The 12,298-nt window shown below is 59.5% G+C and overlaps 1 protein-coding gene across 2 annotated transcripts in view; it reads right to left on the bottom strand.

The window, feature by feature from the left end:
- SNRNP200 (small nuclear ribonucleoprotein U5 subunit 200) overlaps positions 1-12,298 on the bottom strand; it is a 44,658-nt gene that overhangs the window by 17,811 nt on the left and 14,549 nt on the right. For both annotated transcript variants that reach the window (XM_038758938.1, XM_038758939.1), the window contains exons 15-28: positions 10,259-10,452; positions 9,234-9,357; positions 8,831-8,980; positions 8,526-8,636; positions 6,528-6,659; positions 6,216-6,404; positions 5,584-5,781; positions 4,235-4,387; positions 4,045-4,125; positions 3,484-3,567; positions 2,590-2,696; positions 2,131-2,249; positions 1,703-1,857; positions 1,420-1,609 (exon numbers count right to left, since the gene is read on the bottom strand). In XM_038758938.1, coding sequence (XP_038614866.1) covers positions 1,420-1,609; positions 1,703-1,857; positions 2,131-2,249; positions 2,590-2,696; positions 3,484-3,567; positions 4,045-4,125; positions 4,235-4,387; positions 5,584-5,781; positions 6,216-6,404; positions 6,528-6,659; positions 8,526-8,636; positions 8,831-8,980; positions 9,234-9,357; positions 10,259-10,452 — 1,987 coding nt within the window. The remainder of the gene's footprint in view (positions 1-1,419; positions 1,610-1,702; positions 1,858-2,130; positions 2,250-2,589; positions 2,697-3,483; positions 3,568-4,044; positions 4,126-4,234; positions 4,388-5,583; positions 5,782-6,215; positions 6,405-6,527; positions 6,660-8,525; positions 8,637-8,830; positions 8,981-9,233; positions 9,358-10,258; positions 10,453-12,298) is intronic.

The following is a 12,298-nucleotide window of genomic DNA, read 5'->3' as shown; positions in this document are numbered from 1 at the left end:
ACGCCGCTCCCGTACTCCCGGATCGCTCCCGTACTCCCGGATCGCTCCCGTACTCCCGGATCGCTCCCGTACTCCCGGATCGCTCCCGTACTCCCGGATCGCTCCCGTACTCCTGGATCGCTCCCGTACTCCCGGATCGCTCCCGTACTCGGGGTCTGGCCCGCCTGGGCGTTTACGTCCCCGTCTTTACACTCTCTCGCTTCCTCCTTTCTGTCGTTTCGTTCTTTCCTCTCCCTCCCTCCCACCACACAACGCACGCTCCCCCCCCCCCTTGGGTCTCGAGAGCAGGGATCGCGTCCCTCTCTGACCGCGCGTCTAAGTGATGTACGGCAGGATCCCGGACCGACCCTGACGACCTGCACCCTGGGAAGTGCAGCCTTGTGAGCGGCGGCGGCGGCCTAGGTGAGGCGGCGGGGCCCGGGTGGGGCTCCGAGGGGGCTCTGAGGGGGCTTCATAATACTAATAATAATAATAATGGCGTTTATTAAGCGCTTACTATGTGCAAAGCACTGTACTAAGCGCTGGGGAGATTACAAGGAGATCAGGTTGCCCCACGGGGGGCTCACAGTCTTAATCCCCATTTTACAGATGAGGGAACTGAGGCCCAGAGAAGTGACTTGCCCAAAGTCACACGGCTGACAATTGGCAGAACTGGGATTCAAACCCGGCTCTTTCCACTGAGCCACGCCGCTTCTCTTAAGGTTCATCTTACCTCCTTCCCTTCCCCCCAGCACCTGTATATATGTATATATGTTTGTACACATTTATTACTCTATATTTTACTTGTACATATCTATTCATTTTGTTAGTATGTTTGGTTTTGTTCTCTGTCTCTCCCTTTTAGACTGTGAGCCCACTGTTGGGTTGGGACTGTCTCTATATGTTGCCAGCTTGTACTTCCCAAGCGCTTAGTCCAGTGCTCTGCACCCAGTAAGCGCTCAATAAATACGATTGATTGACTGATTGATTCCCGGCGCCCGCCACCACTACCAGCCTGCCCGGAGCCCCGTCCCCGGGAAGTGGGGGCTGGGGGGACTCGGGAGCCCAGCTTGGGGGGCACCTGGAAAATGGGCATGAAGACGCTGGGCCCCACGTGGGACGACCTCCTCACCACCGGGCCTCCTCCTCGCCTGTCCCGCCGCCAACCCCTGGCCCCCGTCCTCTATTCTATTTATTTTATTTTGTTAGTATGTTTGGTTTTGTTCTCCGTCTCCCCCTTCTAGACTGTGAGCCCACTGTTGGGTAGGGACTGTCTCTATGTGTTGCCGACTTGGACTTCCCAAGCGCCTAGTCCAGTGCTCTGCACCCAGTAAGCGCTCAATAAATACGACTGATTGATTGATCGACCCCGCAGACCGCGGGGCGCCGCGGAGCGCCGGGCTCCGGTGGCCGACGGAGGGGCCGAGGCGGACAACTCACACAGCCAGCGGTCGGACACCACGCGGATGAAGTACTGCGGCGGCAGCGGCTCGAAGACGGGCACGAAGAAGGTGATGAGGTGCTCGTCTTGGGCGTACTTGGCCTTGAGCAGGAAGTACTCGTGGTGCAGGATCACCTCGCTGTCCACGTCCTCCACCAGGATCCAGAAGGCCTCGGAGGAGCCGTGGACCTGGGCCCGGGGCCACGCGTCAGCCCGGGCCCCTCCTCGAGCCCCCCGCCCGCCTCCTCGCCCCCCCCCCCCCCCCCACCGAAGACCCCTCACCTTCTCGTCCCACTGGAAGTCAGGGGTGATGGTCAGCTCCACTTTCAGGGTGGAGCGGGTGATGGGCTGCAGATGCACGGACAACTCCAGTTTGGGAAACAGGTGGACGTACTTGTGGATGGTCTTTCCCATCTTGGGCATGCGGATCAGCTCTCCTGGAGGGGGAAGAGAACAGGTTGGGGCTCCCGGCGGGATCCGAGAGCCGAGCGGCCGGGGCTCCCACGCCTCACCCTCGCCCGACCGCTCTCTTTCCTCCCCACGCCGGCCCCGCAGAGACTCGGGCCGCACCCGGGTGGGCGGGGGACACGGCCGGGACGGAGCTCTCGTCTTCCGGCCCCGTGCCCACCCGCCGTCGTTCGGCTCTAGGCCCTCCCCTTGGGGGGAACGGCAAAGGTCAAGCGGCCCGCGGCCCTCCGCCGCTTTCATACCGATCTCGTTGTGGTTCAGGTCGTACAGCCTCTCGAAGGGGAAGTTCTTCTTCTCGATCTTCTTCACCACTTCCTCCGGGAGCTTCCGGAACTGGCGCAGGGGGCACATGGACTGCCACCTGCCCGGGAAGAACGTTTCGGTGGCGGAACCTCTCCAGCCGCCCCCGGGGGACGGGCCGCCCACCGTCGCCCTCCCGGCCTCCGCCCAACCGGCTCGGGACCATCTGGGGTCCAACTTCCCCAACTCCAAAAGACCCTTCTGGGCGAAGCCAAGGCTTCAGAGGGACGCCCCCCGTTTCGAACGGCAGAGGTCCGAGACGGGGGCCCCCTTCCTCCTCTCCCCAAGCTACGCAGACCGCAGCGGGCCCCCAGCCCCGGGGGCGAGGAGGCGCCGACTTGACTGGGCTCTGGCCCCCGGTCCCGATTCCCCGGCCCACCCTTCGCCCCTCGGCTCCTTACATGCGCTTGTCGATCATCTTGCAGAGGTTTAGGGTTTTGTCCGTGAGCTGCGCCCAGCCTCGGTTCAGGACGATTTCGAAGATGGCCCGCATCAGCCGGCCGGCAGACTGGAAGGAACCGAGAGAGTGGCCTCCCCTGCTTCGTTCGGATCACAGCCTGCTCCTTCCTCCCCTCCCCACGGAGTCCCCAGGGCTGCCAGAGCCCTGAGAAATGGGCTCTGGCCTGACAGCCCCACCCAACCTCCTCTAGAGGATGGAGGTTTTGGGCCCCGGGAGTCGACCGCCCGCACCGACCCGGCTCCGGAGGCAGGGATCTATCTGAAAACCGCAGATTCCTCCACGGCTGCCGTGGGGAGACCCTACGCGACGGGAGGGGCCGACGTGCGAGGCGGAGGGGTCAATCAATCAATCAATCAATCGTATTTATTGAGCGCTTACTATGTGCAGAGCACTGTACTAAGCGCTTGGGAAGTACAAATTGGCAACACCTAGAGACAGTCCCTACCCAACAGTGGGACGACCCCGCCGAAAGCTTCCCACTCCACCCGAACGGCCCCTTCCGCCTCGACCCCGGAGAACAGTTCGAGCTCCCTGGGCTTCCCCGACGGCGGCCTGGCTTCCAGGGCCTCGGCTCCGGACGATCAGGCCCCAGAGACAGAGCCCAAAAGGCAGGGGAGAAACCTCCCCCGCTCCACTCTTCTACTTCAGTTTCCACCTTCTCCTGTAGACTAAAAGCTCCCGTCAACTCTACCGCACTGGACTCTCCCAAGCGATTAGTTCCTGGGGTCTGGGCACACGGTAAGCGCTCAAAAACAGCACCGACAACCAACGAGGAAAAAGGAGGGGACAGCGGAGGTCTCGGGGGAACGCGGGCCGGTGTTCACCGCGGCCTCACCTGCGTGACGTACACCATGTCGGCCATCAGCGCAAAGCCCTCGAGCTTCAGCTGGGAGATGAAAGCCTGGAGAAGTACGTTGATCTGGGAAAAGAGGGGTCGGGCGAGACTGAGCCCAGCTACTCGGCTCACACTAGGTGTGGGAAGACGAGCAGACCCACGGTCCTCTCGGTAGCTCTCTGCCTCGCCCCCGCCAGCCCCCGTTGCCCGATAACAGGGAGGGGCCCCCAAAACAGGCAGCGTGGCCTAGTGGGAAGAGAATGGGCCTGGGTTCCAGTCCCAGCTTCACCACTTATCTGCTGCGGGGCCTTGGGCCGGTCGCTTCACTTCTCTGGGCCTCGTCGGTAAAATGGGGGTGAAGCCTGTGAGCCCCGACGCGGGCCACGGACAGAACACATCCGATCTAACCTACCCTGCCGCCTATTAGCACGGTGCCCGGCACGTAGTAAGCGCTTAACGATTGCCGTACTGGAAAAAAACCAAAAAACACCACCCACTAATCGCGAAACAGGGAGCCTTTCTTGGGCTGGGCGTCCCCTGTTCCAAGAAAAACAAGCTCACCTTCGCACTGGGCTCCTCGATGCTCTCCTTGACAGGGATGGGGACCCGCTCCAACAGCTTCTGCAACTCCAGCTTCTCTTCCTGTCCCCCCGAACAGAAGGATTCAGAGACGGGCGGAGGCTCCGGCGGGAAGCCGCCCAGCGCCACCGCCCCGGAAGCCCCCCAGCCCGGGTTGGCGGCCCGACCGTACCTCCCTCACGGTGATGTTCTTGAACTCGGAGGACAGCGAAAAGACCCTGAAGAGCTCGATCTCGCTGAGGGTGGGCTTCAGCAGCTGATTGTAGGTCTGCATGGTGTCGTTGGTGATGTAGTAGTGGCTGGCGATGCGGCCCAGCTCCGTCACCTGCACGGAGGGGAGACTCAGCGCAACGCCACTGGGCCGACAGCCCGCCCCGTAGACCAGAAGCGGGGATGTGGCGAATCCCCGGCAGCCCGAATCCGGTCGCCGGGGGGCCGACCCCCGGGCCTGGAATGCCCTCCTTCTGCCCATCCGCCAAGCTGGCTCTCCTCCTCCCTTCAAGGCCCTACTGAGAGCTCATCTCCTCCAGGAGGCCTTCCCAGATTGAGCCCCTTCCTTCCTCTCCCCCTCGTCCCCCTCTCCATCCCCCGCATCTTACCTCCTTCCCTTCCCCACAGCACCTGTATATATGTATATATGTTTGTACATATTTATTCCCCTATTTATTTTACTTGTACCTATCCTATTTATTTTATTTTGTTAGTATGTTTGGTTTTGTTCTCTGTCTCCCCCTTCCAGACTGTGAGCCCACCGTTGGGTAGGGACCGTCTCTAGATGTTGCCAGCTTGTACTTCCCAAGCGCTTAGTACAGTGCTCTGCACACAGTAAGCGCTCAATAAACACAACTGACTGATTGATTGATTGACCCGCTGGCCGGGCAGAGCCCAGGAGGGGTGCCGGGCCACGGGTCTGCCAATCAGGAGGGCCCGGGTTCTAATCCCCGCTCTGCCATCTGTCTGCTGGGTGGCCTTGGGCAAGCCACTTCGCTTCTCTGTGCCTCGGTTCCCTCCTCTGTAAAACGGGGATGAAGACTGTGAGCCCAGCGCGGGACAGGGACCGTGTCCGACCCGATTAGCCGGTACAGTAAGCACTCGCTACGATTATCGTTATTATTTTTATCACCACTCCGTCCTCTCTCCGGGAGCTAGATTATTCACCTCTCCCTCCCGGCCCCACGAACCTTACGTACGGAGCCATGATTTATTTATCCGTATCAATGCCCGTCTCCCCATCTAGACTGCAGGCTCCCTGTGGGCAGGGAATGTGTCTGTTATACTGTACTCTCCCCAGCGTGTCGTCCGGTGCCGTGCACGCAGCAGGCGCTCAACGAATTCAATCGACCGGCTCAGGCGAGGAGAGCAAAACAGAGGACCTCCAGAGACCGCGGAGCCCCACGAGCCCGAGTGGCTCGCCGAGAGGCTGGAAGCGGCCGAGCCGGCGCCGCCCCGTTTCACGAGGTTCGCTCCTCCGAAACCGCTTCCCGGCCCGGGCCGGTGACCGCCCCACCCCGTCCCACTCACTTGGAAATTGCCCGTCTTCTTGTCGTACTTGACGAGGTTGTTCTTGTCCAGCATCAGGGCCGCCGTGTGGACCAGGTCCAGCCGGCGCTGGTCCAGGAGCGGGTCTCCCTTCAGGTCGTCGTGGGAGATGCCGTACAGGTTCGGGGAGCGCAGCATGCGGATGTACAGGTAGGCGTAACCCAGCCAGTTGACGGCATCCTGCCCGGAGAAGCGCCCGGCCTCAGGGACCCGCGTCCGCTCCCCTCCCCTCGGCCCCCCGCAGAGCTCCCGGGGCGGGTTCCCGGCGGGTTCAACCAACTCCCCGGGATCCCGGAGGAGCGAGAAGACTGAGCTAAAGGAAGGAGCCTCGGGGGCTCTGGCGACCCGGGGCCGTGTCGGTTCCCGGAGGGCCACGATCGTCTCTCCCGACTCGACTGCGCTGGCTTCTCCCGAAGGCACGCGCTCGGGAAAAACCACCCGTCGATCCATCGCTCCATCTGGGGGCGACGGCCGAGTCCGGCCTTGCCCGCGAGCGCTCAGGATTGAATGAATGAATGAATGAATAACCACCCATCGATCCATCGCTCCGTCCGGGGGCAACGGCCGCGTCCGGCCTCGCCCCCTCCCCAGGACATTTCCCCGGGAACACCCACCTTGGCGTTCTGAACGTTCCCCAGCACGATCTCCGCGTTGAGCATGTCGGGGAGCTTGGAAACCATCTGGCTCTCGATGGGCAGCTGCTGATTGAGCAGCGACAGGTAGTACTGAAGCTCTCCGTGCGAGGTGATGAGGATGCCCTCGCCTTTGGTGTCGTACTGCGGCCGCCCCGCGCGGCCCAGCATCTGCACCCAACGGAGACGACGGGTCGCGCTCGGCCCGGGCCGGGCAACCCCCCGGGGGTCGGATCCGGGCCGCCCACCCGCCTCGGGCCTCCTGAGGGTCCCCGGCGGCCGCGAGGCCGGTACCTGGAGGATATCCAAGGCCCCCAGCTCCGTCCAGCGGCCCTTCTCCGGACTGTACACCTGCGTGCCCTTGATGATGACGGTGTGGGCGGGGAGGTTCACGCCCCAAGCCAGAGTTGCCGTGGAGACCAGAACCTGCGGGGCCAAGACCAGAAGATAATCATAATAATTGGCATTTGTTAAGCTCTTACTACGTGCAAAGCACTGTTCTAAGCGCTGTGGAGAATACAGGGTGATCAGCTTGTCCCACGTGGGGCTCACAGTCTTAATCCCCATTTTACAGATGAGGTAACTGAGGCCCAGAGAAGTGAAGTGACTTGCCCAAAGTCACACGGCAGACATGTGGTGGAGTCGGGATTCAAACCCATGACCTCTGACTCCAAAGCCCGGGCTCTTTCCACTGAGCCACGCTGCTTCTCAGAAGCATTGGGGTCACGGAGGCTCGGGGAGACGAGAAGCCCACTTCAAAGCCCTACTGGGAGCTCACCTCCTCCAGGAGGCCTTCCCGGACTGAGCCCCCTTCTTCCTCTCCTCCTTCCCATCCCCCCGGGCCCCACCGCCTTCCCCTCCCCACGGCACTTGTATATATCTGTACGATTTATTACTCTATTTTACCTGTACATATTTACTATTCTACTCGTTTTGTTAATGATGTGCATAGAGCTATAACTCTACTTCTGACGGTTTTGACGCCCGTCAACGTGTTTTGTTTCATCGTCCGTCTCCCCCTTCCCGACTGTGAACCCGCTGTCGGGTAGGGACCGTCTCTATCTGTCGCCGACCTGTACCGCCCAAGCGTTTAGTACAGTGCTCCGCACCCGGTAAGCGCTTAATAAAGACGCTTGAATGAATGAGGAGCAACCACGGAGGCCATCTTCAACGTCCTAACCAGCTGGGAAATTGGGGGCTCACTTCCACGGGAGATGCGGTCTCCGCACGGGAAAGGAATTTTTCCCGGCAGAGACGCGGGGAGGAGCTGGCCCTCCCTCCTGGTATCCTCTCTCAACTCTGCTCAACTCTCAGATCTAAAAAGCCACCAGATCCTCGAGACGCTAAAAGCGGCTGCTCCTCGTGGGTCGTCTCGTCCCGGACCAAGCAGCATGCTTCCCAGGAGGAGCGGCGTGGCCCAGCGGAACGAGCCTGGGGCCTGGGTTCTAATCCCGGCTCTGCCGCTCGGCTTCTGTGTGTGACTTCCCCTCTCCGTGCCCCGTAAAACGGGGCTTAACGCTGCGAGCCCCACGTGGGACAGGGACTGAGTTCAACCTGATTATTTTGTAATAATAATTACGGTATCCATTAAGCGCTTTCTCATCATCAATCGTATTTATTGGGCGCTTACTATGTGCAGAGCACTGTACTAAGCGCCTGGGAAGTACAAATTGGCAACATATAGAGACAGTCCCTACCCAACAGTGGGCTCACAGTCTAAAAGGGGGAGACAGAGAACAAAACCAAACATACTAACGAAATAAAATAAATAGAATAGATAGGTACAAGTAAAATAAATCAATCGAGTAATAAATATGTACAAACTCGCTTTCATCTCCAGAACAGTGCTTTGCACATAGTAAGTGCTTAATAAATGCCATCATTATTATTATTATTATCATGTGTCAGACACCGTACCGAGCGTCGGGGTGGATACGAGCCCACGGGTTGGGCAAAGCCCCTGCCCCACGTGGGGCTCGCAGTCGCAATCCCCATTTTGCAGACGAGGCGACTGAGGCGCAGAGAAGCGAAGTGGCTTGCCCAGGTTCACTCGGCAGACAAGTGGCGGAGCTGGGATTAGAACCCAGGACCTTCGGACTCCCACGCCCTATCCACTACGGCGGCGATCAGTACAGTGCCTTGCACATAATAAGCACTTAGTATGGTGCTGGCTGCTCAACAAATAACAGCGATGGACGGACGGGCTGAAGGATGGAATTGGGCAACGGGGTTGCTAAGCCCAAAACAACCCGGAATAAGGGGGCAACCGCCCGCGCCCTCCACCCGCCTCACCTGAATGTGCTTGTCGGCAAAGAGATCCTCCACGAGGGTCCGGTCGACTCTCGTCATTCCAGCGTGGTGAATGGCGAAGCCGTAGGGGAGGAGGTCTTTCAGCTCCAGGTTCTACCGCGCAGAAGGGTTACAGCTCGTCAAGCGGGCTGTGGGCCTATCTACTCCGTCGCGCGGTACCCTCCGACCGCTCGGGCAACGGGATTCGGCCGAGGGACGGACACCCCCCTCAGATCGGTTCCTCCCGCCGGCCCGGCCGCCCCTCCGCGGTGCAGACGGAAGGATCCCCACCCCTCGCCCGTCGTCACCTTGCACTGCTCGGCTTCCGTGCGCAGCACTTCGGTGGAGGCGGAGCCCTCCCTCAGGAACAGGCCCAGCGTGTCCTTCTCCAGGCACATGTCGCGGATGGCCCTGGCCGTCTTCCCCGTCTCCTTCCGGGAATGGACGAACACCAGTACCTGAGGGGAAAGAGCGGGCGGGTCCCGGCCGACGTCTCTCCGGGGCCCCGGTCTGCATCCTCGGCCGCCGGGGTTTGCGGTGGGCCGGCCGCGGGAGAAGGCTCCCGGGGCGGGAACCGTGCCGGGCGTGACGGCGGTCGCCTCCAACCCGGGTGACCACGGGCCGCTCCCGGTCCCGGGCCGTTACGGAACTGCGTCCAACCCCTCCGGGGAAGCCAACGCCGGGGAACCGCGGCGGAAGCGGGAGACGAACCTGATTCTTGCCGGCGTGCTCCATGATCTTTTCGTAGACGATCTCGTTCATGATCTGGAAACGCTTGATGGCTTTCTTCTCTGTGATGCCCACGTAGGTCTGCTCCAGGGGAACCGGGCGGAAGCTGCAGTTACATCCCGAGAAAAGAACGGGGTGAGGCGGGACTTGGGAAGTCTCTGACGTAGTGACGCGGTCCCAAGGACCCGGAGAGCCGGGACTTGCCCCTCACAAGCCCCCCGGGGTCCTTGGTATAAAGGGAGAATGATCGTCTCGCAGCTGCTTCATCTCGGCACCGCAGTAGGAGGTTTGGGTTTGGAGAACAATTCACCGACAAGATATTTTCTCCTCCTCAACTAAAAAACCGTAAAGGGTGGCTACCTGCAAACTGAATAATAACGCTAATAGGTGTGGGGCGTTGTACTAAACGCTAGGATATAAGAGAATCATGTTGAATACAGCCCCTGACCCACGTCGGGATCACAGGCTAAGGGAGTGGTGGCTCAGTGGAGTCATGGGTTCAAATCCCGGCTCCGCCAATTGTCAGCTGCGTGACTCTGGGCAAGTCACTTCACTTTTATGGGCCTCGGTGGCCTCATCTGCAAAATGGGGATTAAGACTGTGAGCCCCCGGAGGGACCACCCGGTCACACTGTAACCTCCCCGGCGCTTAGAACAGTGCTTTGCACATAGTAAGCGCTTACTAAATGCCATCATCATCATTATTATTATTATTATAAGGGAGAGGGTGAACAGATAGTGAATCCCCATTTGACCGATACAGGCCCAGAGGAGTTGGGTGACTCGCCCAAGGCCGCCCAGCAGACCAGGGGAGGTGCCAGAATTTGAACCCAGGTCCTCAGACTCCCAGGACTGGGTTCCTTCCACTAGGGCATGCTGCTTCCCCACTGAAATGGCGGGGGAGCAGGGGAAGGCACACATCACGCAGCCCGAGGGCCGTCGCCTCCCGGTGTGGATTAACGTCCCGTCCCGAGGCCAACGTGTCGCCCCTTCCCCACCCCCGCGTACCTGTTGTCGAAGTAGAAGAGGCCCTTGGCGGGGTCCACCCGCAGGAAGGTGGCCACGTCCTCGTAGTTGGGCAGGGTGGCGCTGAGGCCGATGAGCCGCACGTCCTCCTGGGTCATCTCGATGTTGCGGATGGCCCGGGCCACCAGCGCCTCCAGGACGGGCCCTCGGTCATCATGGAGGAGATGGATCTCATCCTGAGACACGGAGGGAGACGCGCAGCGCCGGGTTGATCCTGGTGCCAGCCTCCCACAACCTCACTGGGTTGCCACCGACCGTAACCTTGCCATTGCCCTTGACTCCTAGCCGGCGCTTAGAACAGTGCTTGGCACATGGTAAGCGCTCGACAAATGCCATCATTATTACTATTCAACCCACGCATTCGCTCCGTCACTAAATCCTGTCGGTCCCACCGTCGCAGCATCGCAAAAATCCGCCCTTTCCCCTCCATCCAAACCGCTACCACGTTAATACGGCCGCTCATCCAATCCTGCCCGGATGACTGCATCGGCCCCCTTGCTGACCTCCCAGCTTCCTGGAGCTCCCCGCTCCAGACTTCACGCCGCTGCTCGGATCGTTTCCCCATAAAAACGTTCTCCCCGCCCCTCAAAAAAGACCCAGTGGTCGCCCATCCACCTCCGCATCAAGGAAGAACTCCTCACCGTTGGCTTTAAAGCACTTAGGTTTCCTCCTCCTACCTCACCGCACTTCTCTCCTGCTACAACCCAGCCCGACGCTTCGCTCCTGTAATGCCAACCTTCTCACTGGGCCTACATCTTGTCCTTTTCGCCGCCAACCTCCGGCCTGGCCCGTTCTCCCTCCTCAAATCCGAAAAGCACTCTCCCTCCCTTCAAAGCCTTATTGAAAGCACATCTCCAAAAAGTCTTCCGCCGGAGCCTCTCTTTCCTCTTCTCCCACTCCCGTCTGCGTCGCCCCGACTTGCTCCCTTCGCTCTTCCCCGGTCCCACGGCACTTATAAACGTATCTGTAATCTATTTATCTGTATTGACGTCTGTCTCCCCGCTTCTGGACCGTAAGCTCGTTGTGGGGAGGGAATGGGTCCGTTTACTTTTGTATTGTGCTTTCCCAAGCATGGAGTACAGTGCTCTGCACGCGGTAAGCGCTCTGTAAATACGACTAAGCGAATAAATGAATTAATGACCGAGTGGCCCTGTTTCGGCTGCCTCACGGCCAACGCCCAAGAGGATCCACGTGGCAGAACTGCAATGGAACGTCCCTGGGATGCCCGGAGAACAGCTTCCCGGCCCCCGCTGATGATCCCAGGACTATCCTGGCGCTTAGCACAGTGCTCGGGATAAAGTGAGCGCTGAACGGTCGTCACCACGGTGACGATTTTTCTCTTGCCCAGAGCAGCAAAACCCAGGGGAATCACAATCTCCAGGGCAGAGAAACAAGACGATAACTTCTTTTATTGTCCCGAAAGAAATAACTTTTGTGGCTGAAATGAAAGCTGCCCCCGCATCCCTTTTCTTTTCAGGGAGTCTCACCACTAGACTGATGCCATTTTCGTTTTCGGTCTTTTCCGTTTAGATGGCAGGCTCCTTTACGGATGAGACTGTATTATTTTTTAAATCGTATCTGTTCAGCTCTTACACTGTTCTAAGGGCTGGGGGTAGATATAAACCTAATCAGATTGGGACACAATCCCTATCCCACACAATCTGTCCTATTTATTGAGCGCCTGCTGTATGCAGAGCACTGTAGTAAGCGCTCGGGAGGGTACAAAACGACAGTTGGTAGACATTCCCTGCCCACAACGAGCTTACAGTAGAGAGGGGGAGGCGGACATGGGACAATGTCTTTAGTCGTCGTGCTGTTTCTCAAGCGCCTGCTACCGTACTGAGCGCCTGGTAAGCCGCCCCTGTCCCTCGTGGGGCTCAAGATCTAGGCAGGAGGGAGAAGAACGACCAGGTATTGAATCCGCATTTTTCAGGTTGTACTTGCCTGGGCACTTAGTGCCTGACGCGTAGTAGGCCCTTCATTCGTTCAGTCGTGCATATTGAGCACTTACTGTGTGCAGAG

The sequence above is a fragment of the Tachyglossus aculeatus genome, chromosome 17 (genome assembly GCF_015852505.1).
Source record: "Tachyglossus aculeatus isolate mTacAcu1 chromosome 17, mTacAcu1.pri, whole genome shotgun sequence".
Classification (NCBI taxonomy): Eukaryota; Metazoa; Chordata; class Mammalia; order Monotremata; family Tachyglossidae; genus Tachyglossus; species Tachyglossus aculeatus.
Note: the sequence above shows the minus strand (reverse complement) of the source record. Positions and strands in the feature narration are given on the sequence as shown.